General features: G+C 35.7%; 1 protein-coding gene across 8 annotated transcripts in view; it reads right to left on the minus strand.

The window, feature by feature from the left end:
* ATP11A (ATPase phospholipid transporting 11A) overlaps positions 1 to 26,694 on the minus strand; it is a 130,782-nt gene that overhangs the window by 16,792 nt on the left and 87,296 nt on the right. For 5 of the 8 annotated variants that reach the window (XR_011322124.1, XM_069770244.1, XM_069770246.1 and 2 more), the window contains exons 10-26: positions 25,329 to 25,410; positions 23,914 to 24,064; positions 22,490 to 22,687; positions 19,405 to 19,578; positions 18,075 to 18,238; positions 17,706 to 17,777; positions 15,918 to 15,991; positions 15,602 to 15,705; positions 13,657 to 13,838; positions 12,730 to 12,981; positions 10,021 to 10,195; positions 8,666 to 8,768; positions 8,267 to 8,412; positions 7,237 to 7,296; positions 4,945 to 5,072; positions 3,048 to 3,183; positions 2,463 to 2,486 (exon numbers count right to left, since the gene is read on the minus strand). Coding sequence is in view for 7 of the 8 variants with exons in the window: in XM_069770244.1 (XP_069626345.1) it covers positions 2,463 to 2,486; positions 3,048 to 3,183; positions 4,945 to 5,072; positions 7,237 to 7,296; positions 8,267 to 8,412; positions 8,666 to 8,768; positions 10,021 to 10,195; positions 12,730 to 12,981; positions 13,657 to 13,838; positions 15,602 to 15,705; positions 15,918 to 15,991; positions 17,706 to 17,777; positions 18,075 to 18,238; positions 19,405 to 19,578; positions 22,490 to 22,687; positions 23,914 to 24,064; positions 25,329 to 25,410 (2,225 nt within the window). In the remaining variant the exon portion in view is untranslated. The remainder of the gene's footprint in view (positions 1 to 2,462; positions 2,487 to 3,047; positions 3,184 to 4,944; positions 5,073 to 7,236; positions 7,297 to 8,266; positions 8,413 to 8,665; positions 8,769 to 10,020; positions 10,196 to 12,729; positions 12,982 to 13,656; positions 13,839 to 15,601; positions 15,706 to 15,917; positions 15,992 to 17,705; positions 17,778 to 18,074; positions 18,239 to 19,404; positions 19,579 to 22,489; positions 22,688 to 23,913; positions 24,065 to 25,328; positions 25,411 to 26,694) is intronic. The other 3 variants (XM_069770245.1, XM_069770249.1, XM_069770250.1) reach the window with 1 other exon arrangement.

Genomic DNA, 26,694 nt, shown 5'->3' on the forward strand with positions numbered 1-26,694 from the left:
ACTCGCGTGTTGTATCTGGCATCTCCCAGAAAGCCTAGTGTCAATCTAAGTTTCTGCATGCTGAACAGATGTGTCTGTATTTCCAATGAAAGCTGCTAGATTAAACAAAAAAAATTGAGACAACTTTCCCCTGTCTCTAGACACGAAAAAGGCTAGATAGAAAGCATGAGGCTGCAACCAAACCCTTCACCTACCTATCTCTTTGGCTCAGAAAAAGGTCATACCACAGGGACACCAGACTCCCCAAGACTGCTAATTTGGCACAGAGAAAGGTAAGCAGAGCAATATGGGATGGTGTGAGTTACAAAAACTCACAATGTATTTTCAGCATTGAGTATCTCAAGATACCACTCATGTCTTCAGGCTGTGAATCATTCTTTTGGAAGTCTGTGTGCTAGCATCTTATTTATTAACAAATATTTTTCTATGCTCTGCTCCCAGCCTATCCAAGACTTCCCCTCCTCCTTTTGTGACCATATTTGTTGATCTTCCACATTCCAATTTATCATTCTACTCACCTCTCTTCCTTCCTGCTGTTTTGTATTTCCTATTCTGTTATTCCTTTTAACTTAAGTTTTCCTACCTATCTCTGAACCCAGCTTAACAACTATATTTAATCTACTCCATAGCAAATGCTAAAATAAAAAAATCACACAGGAAATACATTTTATTATATGGGTAAACTAAGACGACATTTACAATCTGCAGTTACATCTATGGTACCTTCTTTTCTTCTTACCCTCCTTATGTAGTTGGTCTCTAACTATGTTTTTACAACACCAACCATGATGTCATATCCAAAGTGGAACACCATACACAAAGCAATATCACAAGTTAATAACAATTAATAAGAGATAAATCTTTGGCATCTTAGTTTTATTTGCCAGGAAATGACTGAGGCAGGCATTTATGAAGTAAATCTCAGTGATTAAAAGAACACTTTTCTATTATTCTAGTAATATCACTTTACAGCATGCAAACAGTTTTGAACAAATTTCTAAATACTAAGAAACATCCGGGGGGGGGGGGGGGATTACATTTGGAAGCAAGCTTAATGGTATGTAAATCTTAGTCTGACACAGACATCAATCTAAGTGAAAGACATTGACTTTCTTCACTTTTTACTAGTTTTGCAACAATGGTGATTTGTTCATTTCTGGAAGGAAAGAAGAATTCAAAACTTTTGCTTCAACACCCATTTTAACAATTCGGAACCTAATTTGAATCATCTTATATCATTTATGGTATTACTGTTACCTTCAGCCCTTTTATCCCCTTTCCTGCTTTCTACCTTCTCCCTGTTCTGTAATAACATACTGTTGTGGTAAACCTTTCAAATCTTCAAATCTTCCACTGAGTTTTTCCAGAGGTGAGCATAATTTAAATACTTGGAAACAACCATCAACACCAACTAGCATTCATGTATGTATGGAACTCACACATGTATTCCTGAACACTAACATTTTCAAGCCTTTAAATCTAAAACTGCAACTCAGTATCTGTAAGTTTGATACATACACACAAGCATGCGTGCTGGCTAAGGATGAATTTTCTAATCCACTCTGACACTCAGCAGTCAGAATGTCTCATCAGACCACACATTTTATCATCAAATATTAATATGGATATGTAGTTGTAGATATAAATATTCAAAATTTGGAGATTAGGCACTAGTCTGGCTTTAGAGCTTTATCAAGAAGAATTTGAAGGTGTGCAACAGCAGTAGACTAAAATTTCAAAAAGGAACCCAGTCAGAATATCTGCAATACCAACCATTTGCAAAATGTGTACAGGTATGAGAAGTCTAATTTTCAGGACTATAAATATAAGCTGATGCAGAATTTTGAACATCTAACAGAGCATAATAGTACCAGGAGAAGTGCTGCAGTGTGCAGTTATGTCTAATGGAAATTCATTCTATCCTTAGAAAAGCTCTTTCTAACAAAGCGTTCCCTCACACACTAGAAGTTCATTTCCCTGATAAATGTCACAAAGATGGTATTTAATGATATTTGAATATTGCATTCCTAGCAAACATGTACGTTACATATAGGCAACAAAATTGTGCAGTTTATTTTCTCTCTCATTTTGAGAGTCTTTTCTAAAGCCATTCAAGCACTTTATAGCATAAACTGTAATAAATTTTCTACAGCAGAGAGAGAGTCAGCAACAAAATTTAGGTTACAAAAAAGCATAGAACAAAATAACAAAATGCAAGGAAGCCAAAAGCCTACTTAGTTTTTAAAGTTCATGGCTCTTTACCACACCTCACATACCTTATAGTCTATATAAGTTCTTTATATTTTAAGTAGTTATAAAGTAGCAATAAAGAACATTTCTATCTATAGGTTTAAGTGATATTTTGAAATAATTACAGGAAATATTTAACTGCTCTTTAACAGTTTAATTAAAGAACAGTGAAAGATGAAATGGATATCACGACAAATCCACAATAGTCTTACCATGTGAGTGCTGGTTGTCATTAGCTGAGGATAGGAAGAGAAGCAAGTAGCAAAAAGAAAAAAAGCACACAAATAAAATAGACCAAAATATCAATGGGTAAAATAAATAAAATGCAAAAGTCTTAGAATTTGCATTCATGTGACTGCAAAGCAAGTAGAGATAGATTATTTTAAGCTGCCATATGTCAAAAATAATTAAAATATTAAAAAGCTTGTTATATTTAATCTCTTATCATCATTCATAACTACTCTACCAAAAGTCCTTTGATATGTTAATCAGATATTCATCAGATGCATGTTAAGCACGAAACAGAAAAGTTACTATGTAAATTCTGAAGGAATACTCGGAATTTACTATGTATATTTCTCCTAAGTTGTATCTAGCCCTGTGCCTCTACAGATACACAGAATTCCTATTGCATAGTTTGGACTTTGCTAAACAGATAACCCATCTATCTCACCATAACTCATAAAACAGTTATCAGCTGTGCTGGAAATCTTGAAGAAAACAATTAAAACTACGTTCATAGCACAATCGACATTAAAAAAATTACTTCTGATTGACTGATCAAATCCAACACTAACCTGTCCATTGCTGGTCACAACTGTGTTGTCAAACAAGAAATAGGCACCAAAGAAAAATACCACAGCATCAAACACTCCTAGGAATGTCCAATAAATAAATGCACGCCAGCGCAGCAAAGCATTCTTGGCAACATCTCTGTGTAAAATAAGATACACACATTCATTATCTGCATGTTCAAAAATCCTAGAAAAATGATGTCACTCATACTGGGTTTTTTGAATGAAAAACAATTAAGAGATTACATGTATAACCACTACATTTCCACAAGACAACTGTCTACCATTTCACATCCAAATCCTTCCTGAACGTCTCCTCTTTCTTTTTTTTTAATGTAATTTTTACTAAATCCTTTTAACTGCTGCCTGTAATTCTGCTTACTTCAACTGTATGGTAAATTCCCCTGTGCTGCACCCATTTACTTTTCAATCTTTTTACAGAAGGTATCTGTTTTCCAGTATTTGCTGCGCATGTGATGATCCACTGTAGATTTTAAATGGAAACACTAGAGGTCTCTGGAGACTTTGCTTTATTTCCCATGGGGCACTTTTATACAGAATATTGTAACAAAGCAAAATATTCATTTTATGTGGAACATGCGAAACAAGGATTTTGCAGTTGAGTTGATGCTTCAGGTCAAATTGGATTTCTTGAATGCTTTCCCACAAAAAATACAGGGATTGGTCAACAATAGAACTGTTCACTAGCATACATTTTCTTATTACAGAAAAATTTAAATATTACAACTTTAGTTCTTGCCCACAGAAAGAATATATATCAACTTGGCGTATAGCATAAGCCACATCAGAATAAATCAGAACACAGTTAAATGAAAACCCTGAACTACAGAAACATTTACTACCAACGAATACTTTTACCATATGGACTTTAAGACTGTCTGATGACCATATGAAGTCATTTCTCCCTGCAGATTACCAATATACAGTGCAAAACCATATGTGGCTAACAATAGCCTCATCTGGCCCAGAATAACTGCACTCTTGCCCAAAGCAGCTTAGCGATAGACTCTGTTACATATCAAAACCCAAATATTTTTGGGCAAATAACCTCTGCTATCTTTCAAAAACCAAAAAGATCTTTTGAATGACCATTTCTAAACCAAAAACATTTATAATATAGAAAAGAAAAAAAAACGGGGGCTGTCGAGGCTGAGTTTCAACAGTAATATCTTGTATTCCTTTTCAATTTCAGAGGTAAAAACATATCATTGCATTGATTAACCTTTGGGCATCTAATATTACTCTCAAAAAAATGTTTTCCCTTGGATTATCTACTGCTACCACTCTCTAAAACATACTAGTTTTGCAGCTACAAGAATCAAAACTGGGCACTGTTCCTAATTTAGATGGCCACATGCAGTTAATTGGCAAGAACTGCATTTCAAGTGGCTAAGAATCTAAACCAGTCACAATTTAAATGTACAGAAGTGAGTCAACAATACGCAGAGGACAATGTTGGATACCACACAGAATACATCCTATGATACAACGCTCTACCACTTAGTCCTCTTTTCTTGCAGAATAAAACATGTATATAGAAGAAACAGTATGTTTTCTCTTTTTAGAATACTTCTGTTCCCCACGGCTGGAGAAAACAGAGTACTAAAATAAATCGTATTTAGATTTGTAGAACAGTAATTTCTATTTTGCTCTTGCTCACTAATGTAGCAAATGAATGGTGTGGACTGCAATATGTAAATATACATGCAAAAATACACATGTATCTATTGTAGTTATAGACTGCGCATGTGGTCTTCAACCCTTCTGTTGCAGTGTATGTGATGTTCTACTGCAACCTTGTACAGAAATCCTGAGGATTTTGGTTATAACAGAGATAGATCCCACAATTGAACTTTGGGGCATAATGTATTAATTTTACCTGTATAGGGAAGGCTCTCTCTTGAGTGTGTCTGCACTGACATGTTGTTCCATTAGACCGTACAAGAGGATAGGAAGGGAAGTGAAGCTGATATTGTACAGTGTTAGATACGCAGTATCGTATAAAGTCTGTAGATGGAAAAGAATTAAATCAGCTAGTTTTCATTTTGAAACATGATCCACTGCATGACACTTGATTTACAACAAATGAGTCAACTTCTTCAGAAAAAACAAAACTATTTCCCTTCACAATGGAGGCAAATATCCTTGAACAGCTGCTAACTGATATAAGACACAACTCTGCACTTGTACCCCATTCATCTGGAGGACAAAAGATCAACTAAAATATTGATTTAATAGTCTGGTCCACATACCGGCCCCTCCTATTGTTTCAACTGTAAGAGCAACTCCAAACTACCCAAACTGAGCAACAGCAGATTCCTGTAGAAGCAGAAATTCCTCACTGGCACATCCACCCCCCTTTTATCTCCTCCACGTCTATATAACATGGAGACATGCAGGGAGGAAGGGCGAGTGCTCCAGAGGTTCTTCAGCCGTAGGTGACTGCAACAAGCTGTACAAAGAAACACCCCAACATGTCTTTGATTCTTCTTCCCGCTGAACTACAACTACTCTTCCATGTATGTATCATCACTGTAACTAGCCCTCAAACTTACCACACTGCCCCATAAAGAGTTATTTCCCAAAACCTATTTGGTGATCATTTATGCCGTAAAAATTGCTGGCAAACCCCCCTTTCTGATTCAGAGCTACATTTAGCACTTAAAAGAACAGGAAATTAAACTAAATTTTCATCAACACATGCTTTCATATCTAAATCCTAATAATGCTTGACAAAAACCTACAAAGTTTTTAGTGATCATTTGAAATTAAAAGCAAAACAGATGAAAAATATAGTTCTGTCATTTTTACTCCTCCTGGAGCTTTCTTTTGAGACATTCCACAAATTCAAAGCAACAGTACTATTTTCTCCCAATTAAATCCTCCTCTTGTCCAATTTAATCCTGAAAACATTCCTTTGGTTTTTGCTCCCTCATTCAGAAGAAAGAAGAGGCAGATTTTTTCTGCACAAATTAGATGACAGCAAGGGTGAGAAGTAAATAAACAAAATTTTAGAAAGGAGAATACTGGATCATCTCCTGAATGATGGCACTTTTCTGGCAAGCAGCAGCTCACTTTTCCTCTATCTTTCTGTGTTTATTTTTTCTTTTCAACTAACTGAATGCCACTATTTGTCTGAAGTTTGCAATTCATACTGTACATGCCGGAGAAAACTAGTTTATTCTTCCATTTTCATTCCAAATTCTAAAAATGAATAACTAGTTCAATTACTTATCTTTCAAGATTGCCTCTGTCCACATGCAATAAGCTTAAACGTAACAGACTCCACATTTCCCACAGACATTTCACTTTGCATTGCCATTTCCAAATTTTGGTTTCCTGTATTCTTTGACTTTGAAATAACATTGCTTTTATGATAATTCACAAAATTGCTTTCTGTAACTTAACTGCAGTTGCCACTGAAAACCATATGAACCAAAAAGTGATGCTCTTTTTACAATGTGTAAACTAACCTAGAAATTTTCTCAGCTGAACAGGCACAGTGTTAAAGGATCCATTTTTTACAAAAAATGCCTGTCCTGATTTTGGCTGGGATAGAATTAATTTTCTTTCTAGTAGCTGGTATAGTGTTATGTTTCAGATTTAGTATGAGAATGATGTTGATAACACACTGATGTTTTCAGTTGTTGCTCAGTAATGTTTAGACCAAGTCAAGGATTTTTCAGCTTCTGATGCCCAGCCAGCGAGAAGGCTGGAGGGGCACAGGGAGTTGGGAGGGGACACAGCTAGGACAGCTGACCCAAACTGGCCAAAGGGGTATTCCATACTGTGTGACGTCATGCCCAGTATATAAACTGGGGGGAGTTGGCCAGGGGGGATCGTTGCTTGGGAACTAACTGGGCATCAGTCAGCGAGTGATGAGCAACTGCATTGTGCATCACTCGTTTTGTATATTCTAATCCTTTTATTATCATTGTCATATTATTATTATTATTATCATGATCGTCACCATTGTTTTCTTCCTTACTGTCCCATTAAACTGGCTTTATCTCAACCCATGAGTTGGCTTTTTTTTCCCCAACTCTCTCCCCCGTCCCACTGGGTGGGGAGGAGTGAGCAAGCAGCTGCGTGGTGCGTAGCTGCCAGCTGGGATTAAACCACAACAATGCCAAAGAGAAAACCTTGCAGTGAGGAAAAAAGAACAACTAACCTGTTGTGAAAACCCACAGAAGAACTGATATAAAAACTGAGGAAAAATGAAGCAGACATTCTGAAAGACAAAGTGACACAGTTGTCAAGTGAAATACAAGCTCTAATTCATATGCTGTACAACACTAAAGCTACGTATAATCAGTTTTACAACACTAGTCATAGTAAACATTGCAGGAACAGGAGAAAGAGCTACATACATTAAACATAAACATTCTCATCTTACAGTAGCACTGTTAAGAAAAATACTGAAAATATTTTGAAAGCAAACTTATAAGGCTATAGTTGCAAAATTCAAGGGCAATGAATTTTGCGATCCAGGAGTACAGATCAGTTAAGGCAAGGCAAATTAGGTACAATCCACAACAGGACACGAACTGCGATAAGCAAGCATGGATACTTTGGTTAGCATGGTTCCCAGCAAAGTAACTTCAAGATGTTTTTAGCTGTGACCCCAAACTTCATCCTCTTCTAATTATGAATATAGTCAACCACTGAGACTTGAATTATCTTCTGAAGGTTCCTTTCTATAATCTTCCCTTGCTTACTGAAAGAACTTTGGATCCCAACATATAGACATAACAAAATCATCTAAACAGGGGGATGCACATTATAAACTTTCTCCATCTACACTATCCTAATGAATTTAGAAACTAATGTGAATTAAGTTATGCTAACTTCTCAAATACTATTTCCAACTTGATGTAACAGGCCACTGTAGAGAGAACCCAGAAGGTACTGAAAATAAGTAGAACGGTCTGTGATGAGATATAAGACAAGAAAAAAAAAAAAAGACAAGGCAGATTTTGCTTTTAAACATACCATAGATTACAGAACATATCTATATAAAAGCTATTTCACTTCATGGCCTGGATAAAAACAATAATCCCATTTCAGCTTTACATCTGGCACTCAACAAAATCTCTTTATGGAATTATTGCTTTTTTATACCATTGACTATGCTAACTATAGTTAGATATTACCATGTTAAGTTCTTGAGATTTATGTAATTAGAATAAGCATTCTCCTACCTTATAAAAGAAGTATTGCACAAGTTCAGATATCCTAACATAATAAAAATGCCCATGAACAAGCAACATTTTTTTCAAATGTTTAAATTTAGGTATTGCATAGTCACTGTTTCTTGCTGCTTGACGACCTTCTTTGCCAATGATTCCTTTAAAAAAAAGTGATGAAGCTGTTTAATAACTGAAGAACTATTTCAAAGATACAATTATTTGAAAAAATATATAATAATGCTATAACATTGATCTAATAAGAGATCACCGCTGTATCTCAAAATTTCCAGGGTAAATTCACTAGAAGTTGTCTATAAAAAGTATAACCTGATTCTTTGAGACTGCCTGTTTTTAAGAAGTAAATGTTTCTTGTCATTTCACTTGAATTAATATTCTAAAAAGCACACTTACCTATACCAACATGTGCTTCTAGAATCATACTGACATCATTTGCTCCATCACCAATTGCTAATGTGATAGGATGCTCCTTTGATAACTTAATCAATTTTACAATCTGGAAAAAAATAGTGTTAAAAAACTCTTCTCTGTAATGGTTTGCTTATTTTGCATGAGTGTACGATTAATTAAAAAAGACTAACGCAGTTATATAAGAAATTCTGTGAAGGGACAAAAAACCAGTATTACCCAATGCAACTATGATACATAAAGATCACAGCAGTTTCTTCATACTAAAAGTATTTGTTCCAAATATAAAATAACACTTTTCAAATACTTCCAAACTATTTTGAGAGAGATGGACAGAAGGAAGGAAAAGCAGAAGAAAGGATGATGTTGAGATTGCTTAATGCTGTGTAAGTGCATTAATAAATTAAAAGGGTTCCAGAGACAAAGAGTACAATTTCAAAGAAATCCTGAAACTAAAGACTGAAAGATTCTGCTTTCTTAACTGTGCTGAATTTTTTTCATACTATTTAAGATAATAGGACTCTGTATAGGTTTAAACACTAGTGCCATAGAAACTGTCCAAAAATTTGACTTCAAATCTGTCCATTATAAATGAACACCTCTGTAAATTTGGTACCAAGTCAGCTGTAACTAAAAACTTCCAGACAGTTAAAACCGCTGGCTAAATACATTTGTTAAAATTAATAAGGGCTACATATGCTGTACCTGAGCACTGAGGAAAAGACATGACAGTTTGAAAGGAAAAAAGAAGTGTATGTTCCAATGTTTGTTTTCTTGAAAAGTTCCTCAGCTATATTTAGATGTTTCAGTAATGAAAGGATATGTTTTTACTTGATACAAACTAGTATAAAACAGTCAAGAAGTACTTAAACATGATAATGCACACATTTTTCTGTCTGGATTCTTCTTTCTTGGCTTCCCACTTGCGTTAAAAATAGAGAAGAAATATCACTCTACAGTAATAAATAATGCAGGTTCTTGTAGGATCAACAGATAGTAGACTATTCAAAGCTTGTTAGGTTAAAAAGGAAGCAATTAGTTCAGTTCATTAAATATATTCATTTATCAGTATGTACCAACCATAAAATTTGCACAATATATACATAAATCAAATTCAGGTGCACAGCTGGGTGCCATTTCAGCATACCATTATCTAAATTGCTTGCCAGTAGAAATTCTCCCCTCTCCCTTTTTTTTTTTGCTTTTTACATTTTAGTGGATACAAAGATACAAAAGTGAATGGTAACATTTTAAGTTATTATGATAGTCATACAGAGTATTAACTTTCAATATTTACATATGTGCACAGCTAACAAGCAATTATGAAATGAAATACAAACCTGTGCTTTTTGCAGAGGTGCCATTCGACAGCATAACACTGCACTGCAGTTCCTGCAAATTTCAAGAAAGAGCTCTCTGTAGTTAGCAGAGCTCCCATCTTGTCTTGGTTTCATTATTAATGATAATGCTGCTCCATCAATAATTAAACCATAATCTTGCATATCAGTTGAAAGTCTGTTCAGGGATAAAATATAAACTAAGAGTCACTGTAAAATTCTCAGACATACTTTAAATCTGGCAATAGTTCTTTTGTGAGAATTAATTAATGAAAAGATGATGAGTATGGAATACTGCAAAATTAATATACTTCTAAAGGAAATTCCTTGTATAGGACTGCTATTTATGACATTTTGAAATTTTAGATTATGTTAAAAATATTCAGTGCTTCACCATTTCTAAGACAGAAATCTGATACCTCAATGACTTCACCAGTGAGTATGAGTGTATAATTAATGACCTTTCAGTGTGGTTTGAAAGGGCTCCAAGAACTGCAGTGAGGTAAACTGTGTTGCAGGAATAAAGTTAATTTTGTGGCACATCCCATAATATAGAGGAAAAAAGTTACAGGGAAAAGCCTTTGGTACTCTGAAATGTACTTCGATGAGGAAAATAATCTTTTTTTTCCAAGGGTCTACATGTAAAGAAGTAAATCATGCTTTGAAGGAAATGCCTAAAAGAGACTTGTTGGCCCAGAGAGATAAGGCTACTGTCTACATTTACAGTATGTATACTTTGCATTTAGCGTGGCGGCTAAGTCCAATACAGGCATACCTGTAATTATAATATTAAAATATAATAATTATATGTGTTATCTATAATATTACAATATATTGTTTTATATATTAATCTATGATGGGTATCCTGTAATAATCTGGGCATTGCTAGAAGTGTAACCGTGGTCACATGAAGCACACTTTACCAGAGTAACACATGGCGAGCCATGGGGGAAGATGGTCCGCGCTGCAAGAGCGGTTTGCCGTGGCATCCAAACTAGTTATTTCAGAGCACCCTTGCATTTATTTGCCTGAATTACACAGCAGCCTCAGGCTCCAGCTCAGCAGTGAGTGTTGGTTAAACATACGTTGCGGTTTATTTGTGCTTTAGTTTCAGTGTTTCAAGGTTATACTACTGGGCGTGGGTTTTCAACAAACATGGTTTCACCAGGACCCATGGTTGTGAGGAAAACATGGTATTTACTAATATTAATGTATTTTAAGCACTTCCCTCCATCTTCACTATTAGAACACAAGCTATATTTGACAAATAAAGTACCGTAAACCATATTTAGTATTTAGTTCACAGATATTTTCAGCACTTTGTTACCATTGGCACAAATAGGGCAACACCATTAGTATACAATGATATCAACCAAAAATGTACAACGTTCAGGCAATGTACTGCATGTTTGACATATTATAGTGAAAGATTTTCAGCCTGAATTTGAACATCCAGGCAGAATACTGCTATTACTATCTTAGCACATTCTCCAACTCTGGAGCCAAAGACAAAAAATTCTAATGAGTCTCAATGTCTAGAAAATTGGCATTGCACAAAAAGTTAAAGAAACATGTTTAAACATACCCTGTAAGACCTGTGGGACTTAAGCTAAATGTGGTACAGAGAACAGAGAAATATGATTTATTTAACTGAATATACAAGTGTTCTTGATTAGACCAATGGGGCTTAGAGTGTAAGAAGAGCTACAAAAAATGCTCTGGCCCAGAGTTTCAAGCTGTAAGGCTAAAAATTATAGAAACTCTCTGCTAAAATAATATGACAAATGCTTGTTAGCTTGTTGTTCCTGTACTGCAAACTTATTATAAAAGCATATAAAATGTACTTGCTAGCTGGTTCCATATTAAAAAGAAAAACAAATCAAATATGCACCATTATGTCCAGAAGACTAGTAACTTTTTTAACATCTTAAGATGACAAAGATATTTAGAATCCAATCCTTGGGTTTTTACAGTGGAAAAAAGAGCAAGTAATGTGTACCAGCTATGAAGCTTCAAATAAGTAGCCTAATTTACTACCCGTATGAAGCATAATATACATTTTACCAGTTTTTTGCTTTTTAATGCCATTTTCTATCTTATTCCATGTTATGTTTCACTTCTGTACATGTGATACCTATCCTTCTATGCATATTGCAAATACACAGAAGTCAATGATTTCTTCATAATTTAGGGTACTTTAAGTATTTTTACACACACCAGAAGATTTGGTGGTACACTGTTGCCTGTCACCTGTCTGTAAATGTAGCACAATCTTCCCTAGAAAAAGGGCCATATATAGTTGCTCTCTGTGGCCTTAGTCTTATCAAGAAAGTCACATCACGTACTAACTCTGATTACAGGAATATATCATATCTGTTTTCTTTTTGAAAATTAGAAACAGTATTTTGCTTGACAATCATTTTTCCAAGAATAAATATTTTTGCAGTGGAAAAATATAGAACTACAATGTCAGCTGTGGTTTTTTCTTTTAACAGCTAAAGCAGTACCAGAAATGAGATAAAGAACCATGACTGTGAAAATTTAAACTTATATGGAACAAACATACTTAATTGCCTTACAGTAATTCACACTTGAACAACAGAAACTGAAACATAGTATGTTGCTGCTCTTAAGGTAATCAATCAATCATTTAACTGTTTATGAAATGCAGAGAAGACCATTCCTGGCTTGAAAATTCAACTTTTTCCTTACCCTGAGAAAGTATCCCTGGTTAAGCTGCCATTGTGTCTTAGGACAGTTTTGCTTAGGTCAAAAAGCACATCGTGTAAACTCTGTTCCTCAATTTTCTTTGTGGTTAGCTCAAGTATTTGTGTATTTCTCCGGAAGAGTTTGCAAGCATAGCAAGTAGCTGCAGCAGTCTCCATTTTGTCTCCCGTCAGAACCCAAACTTTAATTCCAGCTTTCTGGAGTGCTTCAATAGTGTCAGCAGCCTTTTCTTGTAGTCTGTGGAAGTCAATTGACAACATACATTGATAGATTGCTTGAGAGGTCCTTACTGAAAGGTTTCCATAACCAGATAAAAAATTTCAATAAAAGTTATCAGATCTAAGAATTTTCCTCAAGGTGTGAATCTAAAAATGTTTATGGGAGTAGTACATTATAAATAATTAGTTTTGACACTTTCAAAGTGCTCAAAGGCTCACCTTCCATTTATATAGCCTAAAAGACAAGATGCTTCATTCCCCAGACAAGTACTTCAGTTAAAACATTCTCAGTGCTTTCAGCTAATGACATCAAACAGTGAAGTACTGCTGAGTTATTAAAGTTACCTCCCAGTTTTAACAGACAGTTTTTGAATTTTAAGACCTAAAGATTCTTCCTTCATTTACTCAATACCCTTTTTGTAGTTCTTTCCTCCAAAACTTTTTCCTACAATTTGTTCCATAAGGTATTACATAAACTGCATGTAAATGGCTTGAATATACTGATTTTTGCACACTTAACTATTGTTACTAGCTTACTAAATTATAAAGTTACCATGTGTAACTTCAGTAAGCTAAGGGTATGGAATTGATTCAAATACAGTTTTTTTCAAATAAATCTCTAATCCAGAATAAAAGATACAAGAGAGTCTCCAACTACTTTGGTAACTTCACTAAACATAAGAAACGTACTAACCGATCTTCAACAGCTGTAGCACCAAGTAAAATAAAATCTCTTTCTATCTTCTCATACACTTCTGCCAGTTTCTTTTCCCGGTCCTGGAGGGCCAACTTTGCGTTCTGAAGCAGCTTCTGCGCATTGCTATATTCTTCTGCTGTGAGCTTTTTATATGCAACACACAACGTTCGCAGTCCCTCCTAAAGAATGCAATCAGAAGAAACAAAATTTCTCTTGGAAAACTCTTCTTAGACTTCTTGCTGGTGTTTACGCTGGAATATTTGAAAAATTGGAATGATCTTACTATTAACGTGAAGAGTCACACTACCCACTTCACTATAGAAGTGAGTATAGTATGGACTAGCAAAGTACAGTATAGACTAGAATGTGGGTCAGCTTGATTCTGTGCTGCCCTGGAAGCAGCTACAACCTGAGGGACAAACCTCAATCCTCCAGAAGAGAAACAGCTCAGTAACCCAACTGGATGTATAAGATTACCAGGGAAAGGAGAGTCAAGGTAAAGGTTTCCTTCACCATGTGTATAATTAGGCAGGATGAGTCAGAATAAATAACAATAATATAAATAGTAGCTCTGCAGAGTCTGATTTTGATGCTGTGTTGCAGCAGAGACAGGGACAAAATATCACAGAGTGTTGAAAGTGAAAATCCAACTGTGCCATTTCAGTCAAGTGAAAACTAGAATTTAGCTGTGGGTGTTTCTGACGGGATCAGACTTTTGGACTGTGTGATGAGTAAGAAACAGGGTACGTAGACTGTGTAAGGCAGGACAAAGCTGTTATAACACAGAAGGGAAGTTTTGCCACCTCAAATATATTGCCTCTCACATATACATTTAATTGGCACTTAATCTTCATAAACTTTAACCCAACGGGTCTTTGTATAGTTACTTATTACCAACCCAAGAAGGAAACTATTTAAAAGCTCCCTGACTCTTGCTATTGATAAAGGTAGGTGCCAGGTGGCTGCCTGTATCTTCTTTCAGAAGCTTCTGTATGGAGGAGGCAGCCCTATTTCCAATTGTCCAGGATCTAAAAATAGCTGTTGGTGTGGATTTCTCTCTTGACAGGCATTAGATGGATATGATATGCAAACACTCCTTTTGGTTTCACTAGCCTCCTTCAGTTGTAATTATCAGACAGCTGTTTCACATAGTAAAGCTTAGCAAAGCACTTTGGCAAAGACTTTTGAAGTTTCCCTTCAAAACAAAAGCAGATAACACTGTAGGTATTTTTTCACATACCTGTAATACTTTGTTTTCAGTTTGAGTACTGGATGCTAGCAAATTTTATCCTATTTATAAGACTGGCAGTCATACTCCATTGCAATGGGTTCTGCATGTTTTTGGACACAGCAAAACTCAGTATTTTACAACTCCAAATACTATATTTTAGGTAAAACCAAGTTCTGAATTTTTTTAAAGGTCATCAGGGTGTTCATAGCTCATTTTTAGCACGTAAAAATATAAGCATGATCACTGCACTGTTTCCCCATAAGAAATGCATTTGTTGCTACACTGTGCTCTAATGGATTTTCTCTTTTAAGAGCTTTAAAGCAATCAAAGGCGGCAAATCACAATTGCTAAGACTGGGGTCTGAAAGCAGGGATGAGATTTTTGTGAAGTTTTTCACTCTTCTTTCATTCAAAAGTTAATTCAAACCACCACAGTGCCATACTAAAAAGCTAATTGATGACCTCTGGTATAACATACAGCTGTGCATGCACCCATATCTCACCACAACTGGCATTTGGAAGATGAGACGGAGGACAGGCTCAAACAAGGGAGTAACACAGACTGCTACCCATACAGCCTGCGTGCACTTTGGCATACAATAAACTCGGTGCCTGGGAAGACAATCTGTTACCAGATGAAGCAGGAGATCAGAACACTTGGGTTTTTTCGACACTGATATCACATGAACAGATCAATAAAATGGAATCTTACCACTGCGTTGCGTTCAACTCTGGATCGTATTTGGTCAATTTTGCCTTCTTTGACTCTAGGAAATATGGAAGAATCTGCTCCCTTACAAAACAGAAATATATCACCTAAAAGAGACAGCATAAGGAATTCAAAATGGCCAAATATATCTTTCTTTAAAAAAAGATCCAAATTACTAAGTCTTCAGAAAGATTTCTTTCAACTTTTTAATAACATTTGCACTCATGCTGGTACCTGGTCCCCTTTTTTATAAAGAAAGGCACACAGACTGTGATTAATGCTTAAACATCTAAGAAGAAACAGAATGTGACAGCCCTACCTGTTGAAGATTTAACAATTACACTCATTCGCCGTCTCACAGAATCAAAACTCAAAACCTCTAATAATTCAAACCTGAAACAGAAACAGAATATTTTTTAAACAACTCAGCTCTTCCAGATCCCTAAACTAGTTATTACAACTTCAAGCCTATCAATTACAACATGACTGCTAACATGGAAAATTATGTTGAGTACTATGGAATATGGAACTAGTACAGAATGAAACAGCAGGTTACAAATAATAAATAGCAGAGGCCCTCGGCTCCTAATTACTTAAACCAGAATTTGTCTGCATGATATTTATAATTTTCTTTGGATGCATAGTCAATGTAACTTACTTAAGACTAGAAACCTTGCAGTAGAGCACTGTACTGCTGCCAAAGTAAATTCCTACCTATAATACCTAGGCATAGCCTTAGAACTTGAAATGCATAGGTGTTTACACAAAAGTCATTATTTAATATTTTTCTAATTTTGAATATTCCTATCTCCCAAAAGTGCCCACCCAATTTCATGAACCTTGCTCAAGTGTGAACTGACAAGTTATTCAAGTGAAAAAACATTTCTTTTTACTGGTTTTATATTTACCATTGATTTTATGATTTGATTTTCTCCCATGTTCCTTTCCTTTCTAGGAGGAAAAATGAACACAAGCTCCCGTTGTACTGTTTCTGTGTAATTCATCAGTTTATATACTTTTATCATTTACTCTCTTACTTATTTTCTTTCATTTAAGAGAGCCCCCCTTTTTCCAGCACAAACATAAGCATCCCAATCATTAATCCCAATCTCTTCAGTTCACCTCTGTTAATATTTTCCTTGTAAAAAAGATCTGCTTATTTAATTAGATCATTCAGTTCCAAGTCCTTGAGCCTGGGATTCAAACCTGTGCAAGGCCACAGTGTTCATTTACAACAGAGTCTAACAAGGAGCTGGATCGGGCCTATGTCTACGAACTGTGATGCATTTTTGAAAAAATTCCTAAATAATTATAGTGTTTTCATAAATCATCAAATTATATTGACTCCAGTTCTTAGGAGTTGAGCCACAAAAGTCTGAAGTAACCTTCAGGAAAAATCCTCCACGTTCCCCTAAAAGGGGGAAAAATAACAGCAGAGTTCCTATATTTGTGTCCAAGAGTCCCTGTGTAGTTAGCAGAGCACACATGCAGGAAGACACAGATATACAATATCCTTAACCAGCACACAGCTACAGAAGTGTAAGGCAACATTTTCAAAAGTATGTAGATCCCATTAAACAGCTGTACTACTTAAATGTTATCGAAAATTTTACTCAAATTATGGTTTACAAAATTTATTCTACATGTCAAAGGAAAATGACAAAAAACAGTACCTGTTTTAAATTTTCTTTGAACCAGGTATAAAAATTTATTCTATAGATATTACCTTCCAGTAAATTATAAGGATTATTTGTGAAGAACAAATGGGGTACATACCGTTTTCTGTTAAGAAAATATTATTTACAATACAACAAAGGAAAAATACCCACAGTCCCGAAAATTATTAGGAACTATTAAATTAGGTCATGAACCCCACACCACATCTTTGTTGTTATATTAATATTTCATATTGCATATACTATCAAACTAACAGACTAAGTGAAAATATAGAACTTACAAATATTAGCACATCATTTATTTTTCTACTAAAATGTACCATTTCTGACTTTTCTGAATTAAAAATTAATGTATAGAGAAAGAATGATTTATTAAACACATCAGGAAAAACTCCTCATCAGTCTATTTTGTTATATTTTTAACCACTCACTTCTCTAAGTTATTTTCCCGATTTAAGATCTCCATAAAATTGTCCTTCAGCCTTAGATAGGTGTAACCAAGTCTGTAAGATGAAACACACATCAAGAGAATGAATACAACAATTACGTAATTATCCAGTTTAAGCATATCATAAGGATTTAAGACTAAGCTTATCTCCTGGAAAAAAAACAAACAACAAAAAAACCAAACTGTTTTTATTTGATTTATAAATATGAATAATCATGACTGTATGTTAAGAAAATCATCAGCTCTAGATGATTTAGTGTTTCTTATTATGATTTTTGTGCTGAAAACAATTTTGAACTTCAGTGATTAGATCTCTAGATTAAAAAAGTGTAATACCTGATTACACACATACCTCTGTATTCCCTCAACTAAAGCAACTTCATCAGGTGATGATGAAATATATATACAAGATCTTCTTGAGAGCTGGTTTTTCTTCAATCCATCTACACTGTCATCATCTTTTACCTGAACAGTGTGGCAAAGACAAAGAGCTCGGAAAAATAGTTCCTCTCTCTCCTAAAAAATAAAAGGAATGGTTGTCATTATGTGTGATCACTTAAGTATTTCTTTGCTAACCTTCCGAAAGAAAAGTTTTCCATGTCACTGATTACTACCATTTACGATGAGATAAAGGCAGTGTCACAGGTCACCTGCCCTTTAGGGGGAGCCCAGTCTTTCCCAGTGGTAACCACACAACTGCTCAACAGCTGCCAGTGCTACTAGCATTGCCATGCAAGTCACGCTGCTGACGCCCCAAAAAAGTGTGCATCTTTTGCCTCTTCTGAATGCCTAGATGTGGCTAAAGGTTTTTTTTTTCCTTTACTTTTGCTTAAACTTGAACAACCTGTATTAAATACTAGTCGAGGTACAATTTTAGGAGTTCTGAGTCCCTAAAGAGGGACACAGCACCTGGAGCACAAGTGTTAACAGGCTTTACAGATTTCAATTACTCACGCAGCTTGAACACCTCTCAGAGCTATGTAAAATAAAAGGAGCATGGACACTGTGGCAGCTGGAGCCAAGAACTTCTATAAAGTTTCAGATGGCTTGGTATGGTCAAAGTAGGAGATTGTATTGATGTACTTAAATATATTGTCCTTTGGCCATGATTATCCTGCCCATTTACACCCCGCTCATCAGTTGACATGTGAAGTCTCCTTAACTTTCAACTTTGCTTCACACAGCAAGAAAGCCACAGCACATACATGCTGCGTGTAGCACATTTCAGATGTGGCTATATTAAGTCACATTTAAAAGTAATTTAATTTGATCATAAACCATTCTCTGGCTGCATCTTCACTCAGTGATGACTAAGTAAGTGTTTGCACTGAGCACTCATTTTCCCCCTTGAGGAGTTTCCTGCCTTGTCTTCCCTACTGTAGCTAATGTTAAATGGAAACGAGCTATTACGTTTCTTCAGCTATTAACCAGAAAAAGTTCTGTATTTTGGGGAGTTTATTTAATTCAGTTTTACAGCTGCAGTAGGTTGGGAAACTTTGTATTAAGCCCTTAAATCTTACTCTAAACTAGGAAAGGACAATGTCTGTGTTGTGATGCGTTTCATGCAGTTATCTACTTTGATTAGTGAAGTTCAAGGATATTTCTAATATTGCCTTCATCAACACAGTTCACTTTTTATGTTTCATTGTAAAAAAAGAAGAACCTAGAAGGAGTCATCACACCTTTCCACTTCCTCCAGGAGAAGAATCAATCATATCAATGCCCGTACAGTCGTGGAGAATTTGGCCATTGCAGATAACATGTGGTACATAAACATGCCCTTCAATGCAACATTCTACGAATTCCATGTTGTTCTCAGTTAACGTTCCTGTTTTATCTGTGAAGACATACTCAATCTGCAAATGAGCACAAATTAAAAACAGCAGGAATATGAACAGAGATTTTCCAAGGTCTCTTAACAAAACTAAGACTATTACTGGGTTACAACTTCCTTTAAACATTCTTATGCAGGCTCTTTCAGAAAAGGAAGAGAACAATTTTCTCTTTGGAGTCATCTTTCGTGCTAAAGGTGGGACCCAAAAAATTTTATCATACAAGAGTATCAGGAAAGCTGTCTTTTGCCTCATAAAACATAAAAATAATGTGTTTAACCTACTTTCACTCTTCCCTCAAGCTTCTTTTTGGTTTTTAATGTCTTTCTTGCTGCAAGACAGACATTTATGGCAACAAAATGCACACAAATTCCATTTCCCAGGGATCATTATTTAATGTACATGCTTGGACTTGGATCGGTTACTGTCAGAATGGTCTTTAGGGTATCATCACATTTCCCCACTACAATTACGTTAGTTTAAATGAGGATTCTGGAGTAATGGTCATATACAGTTATACACATGGGCACTGTTATTGCCCTGGTAACATTCCTTTTGTCTCAATATTGACTTTTTCATTAATTTTATCTTCTACAATGAGCCCCAGCATGTAAGGATAACAACATCAAAAACAATACCAAAACCTGAACTATAAACCAGAACAGCCAGATGGGTACAAGCTCAATTTTGAATATTGGATATAGGTATTGTATACAGATTGCATGCATATATTTGATAAACTGAGAGCATTATGTAAGGTTAGGAATTAAGCACTGGAAGTAAGGCAATTATTTAGCATTCGTCAGATTGTTTAACAAACTTCAAAGTTTATCAAGGGCATCAAACAAAATTAAAAAAACAAACAAACAAACAGATTTTTGTTCTCAGTCATAAGAGAAGTTATTAAATATGTGAACTTTCCTCCTAGACTGACTTTTCTAATATTCATTAATCTGAAAAGGCAAGTTTCCGAATTTTCCAGTGGTTTGTTATCTGTGGACACAATGCCTGTATTCAACTTTTTTCAAAGTGGGCAGGATTTATATTGATTTCTTTCATCTCAAGTCCTCCATTCAGTTTTGTAATACATTTATACAAGATACAAAATGCTATCAAGCAAAGGTCTTTTATTCATTCAGTGTGCTGCTTTGGGATCAATACCCGTTACATGAAAAAAGGAATAAAGTGTGACAGTGTTTGCTACAACCACAAATCAGGATTTGCAATCAAAGCCTTCATTAGAAATACAATGTATAGTATCTTTCAAAAAATGCAGAAGCAAAATTTAGTTCATTGGATTGATACTAGTAATGCCAAGTACTTATGAGGGTCCCATTCTAGGGACGACACAAATTTAGTAGCAGTAAGTTATTTTTCATAGCAGAATCACAGAACGGTTTAGGTTGGAGGGCACCTCTGGAGGTCATCTTGTCCCCCCACCCTGCTCAAGCAGGGCCACCAAGAACTGGTTGCCCAGGACCACGTCCAGACAGGTTTTGGTTATCTCTAAGGATGGGGACTCCACAGTCTGCCTGGGCAGCTCGGTCACCGTGACAGTAAAATAGTGCTTTCTGATGTTCAGACGGACCCTCCTGTTTCAGGCTGTGCCCGTTGGCTCTGGTCCTGCTACTGGACACCCCCAAAAAAAGCCTGGCTCCATCCTCTTTGCACCCTCCCTTCAGGTAGTTATATACATTGATAAGATCCTCCCTGAACCTGCCCTTCTCCAGGCCGGACAGTCCCAGCTCTCTCAGCCTGTCCTCACATGAGAGATGCTCCAGTCCCTTCGCCATCTTTGTGGCCCTTCACTGACCTCCCTCCAGAATGCCCATGTCTCTTGTACTGGGGAGCCCAGAACTGGACACAGTACTCCAGGTGTGGCCTCACCGGTGCAGAGTAGAGAAGGATCATCTCCCTTGACATGCCGGCAACACTCTGCTCGTGCAGACACACCATTCGCCGCCTTTGCCGTAAGGGCACGTTGCTGCCTCACGTTCAACTTGGTGTCCGGCAGGACCCCCATGTCCTTTTCTGCCAAGCCACTTTCCAGCTGGGTGGCCCCAGGGTACACCCTGCCTCGTCATCCAGATCACTAACGATCAGGACTGGACCCAGTATCGACCCCTGGTGTACACCACTAGTTACTGGCCTCCAACGAGACTTCGTGCTGCTGACCAACACCCTCTAAGCCTGGATGTTCAGCCAGTTTTCAATCCACCTCACTGCTCATCCAGCCCGTAATCCATCTGTTTCTCTACGAAGATGTCATGGGAGACAGTGCCGACTGTCTCCCATAATAATAAAATATTTGGTACCACCTTTTATCGAAATAGATATGTCCCCCGAAAAGCTTAATTACTAGTTTGGCTGCACAAAACCAAGGAAATACAGCATCTTATTTATTTATTTGAAAACCTATGAAAATGTTTTTAATTCATAGAGATTATAATATTTTCTCAAAAAATATTCATGCTTATCTGTGTCAAGGTGACAATTTTCTTAACACAGAATACTAAAGATAGAATTTCTTCTGGAAAATGAGAGTGACAGTCAATCATTTTACTGCATGAAACATGTATCTGGAGATTTGGTGTCAGTCTAGCCAGACAAAAAAGGGTTTTTTTCCATCTGACTTTTACTCTAAGGAAATCAGATGCTTATATAACGTCCCTCTATAGTCAATGGAGAGAAATCATTAACTTCTTAAAGCATTTATCCTTTACTAATACAGTAATATGAATTGATTTCCACTGACTGGCTGAGAAATCAGAATTTTTTATTCTGAAAATCGAAGACCTCAAATCTTATTTTTAAAATTAATCAGCACTAAAGAAAATGCACACTAGTTGCAAAACAAAAGATTTGAAGTGACAATTTTAAAATTAAAAAATTACGGTAGAAACAGTTGAAATACTTATCATTTGATGAAATTTACCTGTCCCAACTCTTCATTGAGGTCAGAAGTATTCACCAGTGGTCCTTCACCCGTGTCCTCATCAAACATTTCCTCATCCCATGTAAGGAAATAAGAACCAAGAAATTTTTGCATTTCCACAGTGACATACATGGATACAGGAATAATGTAGTTGAAAAGAACCATGAATGCAAGGAAGTCTGTAAAAGCTCGAAGAAACTGCCAAAGAAACAAGAAGAAAATACTGATTTTTCACGTACCATCAAAAACCAAAAGATGACTACATACATTGGCAAGTTTGGTTTTTTCTAATAACTTTCAAACAGTAAGCAACACCTTTCACAGCTCACAGTTCAGCACAGGATGTATACCTTCATGATTTATAACATCACAACTAATTTGGCATGAAGAAAAAAGCTTTTTTGTTTTAACTTAGTATTTTTCTTTACAGACATACAAGTGTAGAATAAAGTTACACATCATTGTTGTAAAGTTCTAGAGCAATTAATGAGAGTGCTTCCATATGAATGGTAAACACCTGTATGAGAACACAGAATACCATAAAATGTACATTCATAAATTACCAGAATACCATAAAACTACAGTAACTCATTCAAGGATTACCAAATTACATAACTTTCAGACAGTATTTCATTAATAAAGGTTCCCCTTTCTTCTCTCAATACAAGCAGAATGTGTACACATAACCCGGCTCCATTTTTTGACTGGTGGAGTCTGGTTGGAGGTACAGTCAACCTGCTGAGCAGGTTGAGAGAGTGTTACTGGCGGTAACGAGAAACCTGTAAACATGCCTGGCTAGCGTGTACTCATTGTGCATTTAGGATAAAGAAAGAAGTTCTCCCCTAGTCTGATTGGAAGGATTTAGTGAAATAATATTATGGTTTCTGTAGTGCTGGGTTCAGTTCATTACTTTGGACGATCTGGGTGTCCATTCTGGACTATGTCCTTGCTCCCATAACAACATGGGACACCGGCAACTCTGTTGCCGGTCTCTAGTGCTCATGACAGAGTTACAGGGCTATGTGAAACTAAGCTTTTGAGGGGTATTTTTACAGAGATTCTGACAGCAGATTATTTTGAACATGTCTGTTATATGATTGCCAATAGTTGTGAGACTCTTTTCAGTCCTATATTTCTCTGCAAGAGGTCAGTTCTTTAGTAATCCGCATCAATGACAGGAAACTCCAAAACACTTTCATGAGGCTTTTTATACTAAATCAGACATTTTCTCCTCAGTTACATTCACACATACAACTTAAGTGCAAAAATTTAATATACAAGCTTTCTATAAATATATTGCCACCACTGTTAACAAAAAAAGCAACAACTTATGACTGGTAAGCAAGCAGGCTGTATATGCTTTTCAGTAGGATTCTTATAAATCAAGAGTTTAGTGAAACTTTTTTGTTATTTTATTTGCATACCAGATTTCTTTTCCTTTCTGGCTCTGTTTTCTGATTATACCACGGCTCATCACGAAATGGTTCACTCTGCCAGACATACTTCAGGACAGTATTTATTAGTGCTTTACTGATGAGAATACAGAGGTATACAATAAGGAATACATTCATTGATCTAAGAAGAAAAAAAAGGCAAAATTAAAATTCCATTAGCATATAAACTACAGAGTTTATTAAAAAACGTTAGACTTCTGCTTCAGCCTAACGTTTGCTGCAAGTCTAACAATACTATGATGTAAAATAACTTCTCTACAGTGTTCTCCCAATGAAGAAAAATATTATCGAGGACCATTTTCTATTTCAAATGTTAACTGCTATAATTGTTTCCAAAATGTGTGTGACATATTACCAAACCTAGGATATTAATGAAAACAATAGCATAGATAGAATCATAACAGAATAACTAGGCTTGTATCTGAAGAACTTTTTATGCCATTTCCCTGAACCAATATAAAAACACTTACATAAGTACTACAGAAATATAAATCTATCGAGAACATTTTGCGATGTAGCTGTAATGGTTTAACTCCTTCTAGACAGATCTAAAAAAAAGAAAGAGCAAGAACACTCCACATTGAAAATTATATTTTCATTAATGATGGGCATGAACTAAAAGCCATGGGGTATACATCAATAACAACAGAGAGAGACACATCATCATTGCTCAGACACTGTGTAAGAGAAGGGCTGTCAGCTGGTCAGTACATCTTGCCTTAATCAATGACTTTTCTTTTTTTTTCCACAAGGTTGGACAACTTACTCAGAGCTGACGATTTCAGATAGCAGAGGACTAGAAAATAATCCTCTCTATTTTAAAAAAAGTAAGCAACCAATGTCAGCTCATCCCTTGAGGACAGCAGTGTCTTCCTTTCCCAATATATATGCCTATACAGAACTTTCAATTTTGGCTACATCATGGAAAACCTGCCCTAGACAGGCCTTGTGTTACTGCAGTTGATCCAAAGTGAAGTGCATCAAAATAATAATTTTTTTACTGAATCCAAGACTTACTTGCAGTGAAAAGGGAAGTTAGAAAATTGAAGCACATAATCATGGAAAACTGTCAGTAGGTGTACACAGACCAGTGAAAGAAAAGTGTTCCGGAACAACAAAACACATCATATTTTCAAAAGGTAAGCATTACATTAACGCGGCACTTTTTTAAACATTTAATAATAATTCAATATTGAGAATCTCATTTATATGGCGTTATATGACTCGTCTTATAAGTAAAAAATGATACACAAAAATACATCTTTTTAAATTTAAATCAATGAAACATACTTTTCTTAAAAAAACAAAACCAAAAAATAATCCACTTTTATTCACCATTCAAACATGCAGTTTTCCACCCCCCAAAAAAATATTAGAAATTTTACTTTTCTACAGCAGATCGCTTCTGTGATTTTGCCTGGTAATTTAATGCCATCTTAGTCTCCATGCCAGTGTAGATAGCAACACCTGAAATTAGACAACTTATTTTACTAAAGATTGCACGGTACAATAACTTAATGAAAGCACAATTCACCAGATTATTATAATCTGTATTTTCTTTAATTCTGTGTAGTCTGAAGAAAAAGAACAAAGATTTCGATGATACTCAGAAGCTAGAAATGGCTTTAATATCTTGGTTCTTAGAGGGAAATTTTAAGCAGGATTTACATCCCATTCCAGACTCACAGTTCCCAATTACTAACATGTTGCTATGTATCAAAGCCAAACCAAGGCTGGGTTTTGAATAAATCTCCTTGCATTTTAAGTTCTTCTTTTGGCTTTAATTTTAGAATCTAAGTCATACATTGAGAAAGCAAATCTGGATAGGGCTAAATTGCAGGATACATCCAAGAAGAAAAGGCAGTCATTGATTTTGCTTGCTTCGGGAAAATTTAATAATTCATGAAAAGAGTGATCTTTTGATATTAACAATTTCCTGTTGATAACACAGATTGAGAGACTAAACTTCAGAAGATTAAATAAAACAACAAAAAGAAGGTGTAAACAAGAAGATGGATTTAAAGCAGTTATCAAACCAGCACACCTGTACATTGCTAGAATAAAATACTTTAGGATATGCATTGTGCTGGGGTAATGGCAAACACTGTATGTGTTAGGCAGACTAGAAAAAACCACTCATATTAGGAATATCTCTGCCCGATACACAATTTAACTGAAATACTAAAACCATCCTCTGAAGTTTACAGAAATACTTACTACAAGCTAATTATATTAGTTCATCTATTTTAGATTACAATTAAAAGCAAAGAGAACAAGTTTAAATTAATAAATACTTTTGACACCCTTTTTGAAGAAAAAGTTGCAAGATTTTGGTATTTTAGGCTCAGTAGTTCATAGCTATCTATGATCTTCTTTCTTGGGAGTGCAGAAGTTGTGTATGATAGAAGATGACTTGGATCCTTGTCCCTTTTGTCACCAGCAAAGAGTGGCTTGTTACAATGGAACTACAACTCCCACTAGGCTTTCTTGAAGAATTTCTAAAAAAACCATATCTTAGTTTGTGCTTCCTATTTCTGCTAACATATTCAAAATTTTCCATGGAACGAAAACAATTCATACAAACAAAATACACTGGCTAGCAAAAAGTCTCATTTTGATCAGGAACTGTTTAAGTGGATTTTTTTTAAATTTTTTTTTTTTTTATGACCCATATTTATATCTGGTTGGGGTATGATTTGTTTGTTTGTTTGTTTTGACAAGTGAGCAAGACAGATTTAAAATTTTTCAACA

The sequence above is a fragment of the Haliaeetus albicilla genome, chromosome 25 (genome assembly GCF_947461875.1).
Source record: "Haliaeetus albicilla chromosome 25, bHalAlb1.1, whole genome shotgun sequence".
Lineage (NCBI taxonomy): Eukaryota > Metazoa > Chordata > Aves > Accipitriformes > Accipitridae > Haliaeetus > Haliaeetus albicilla.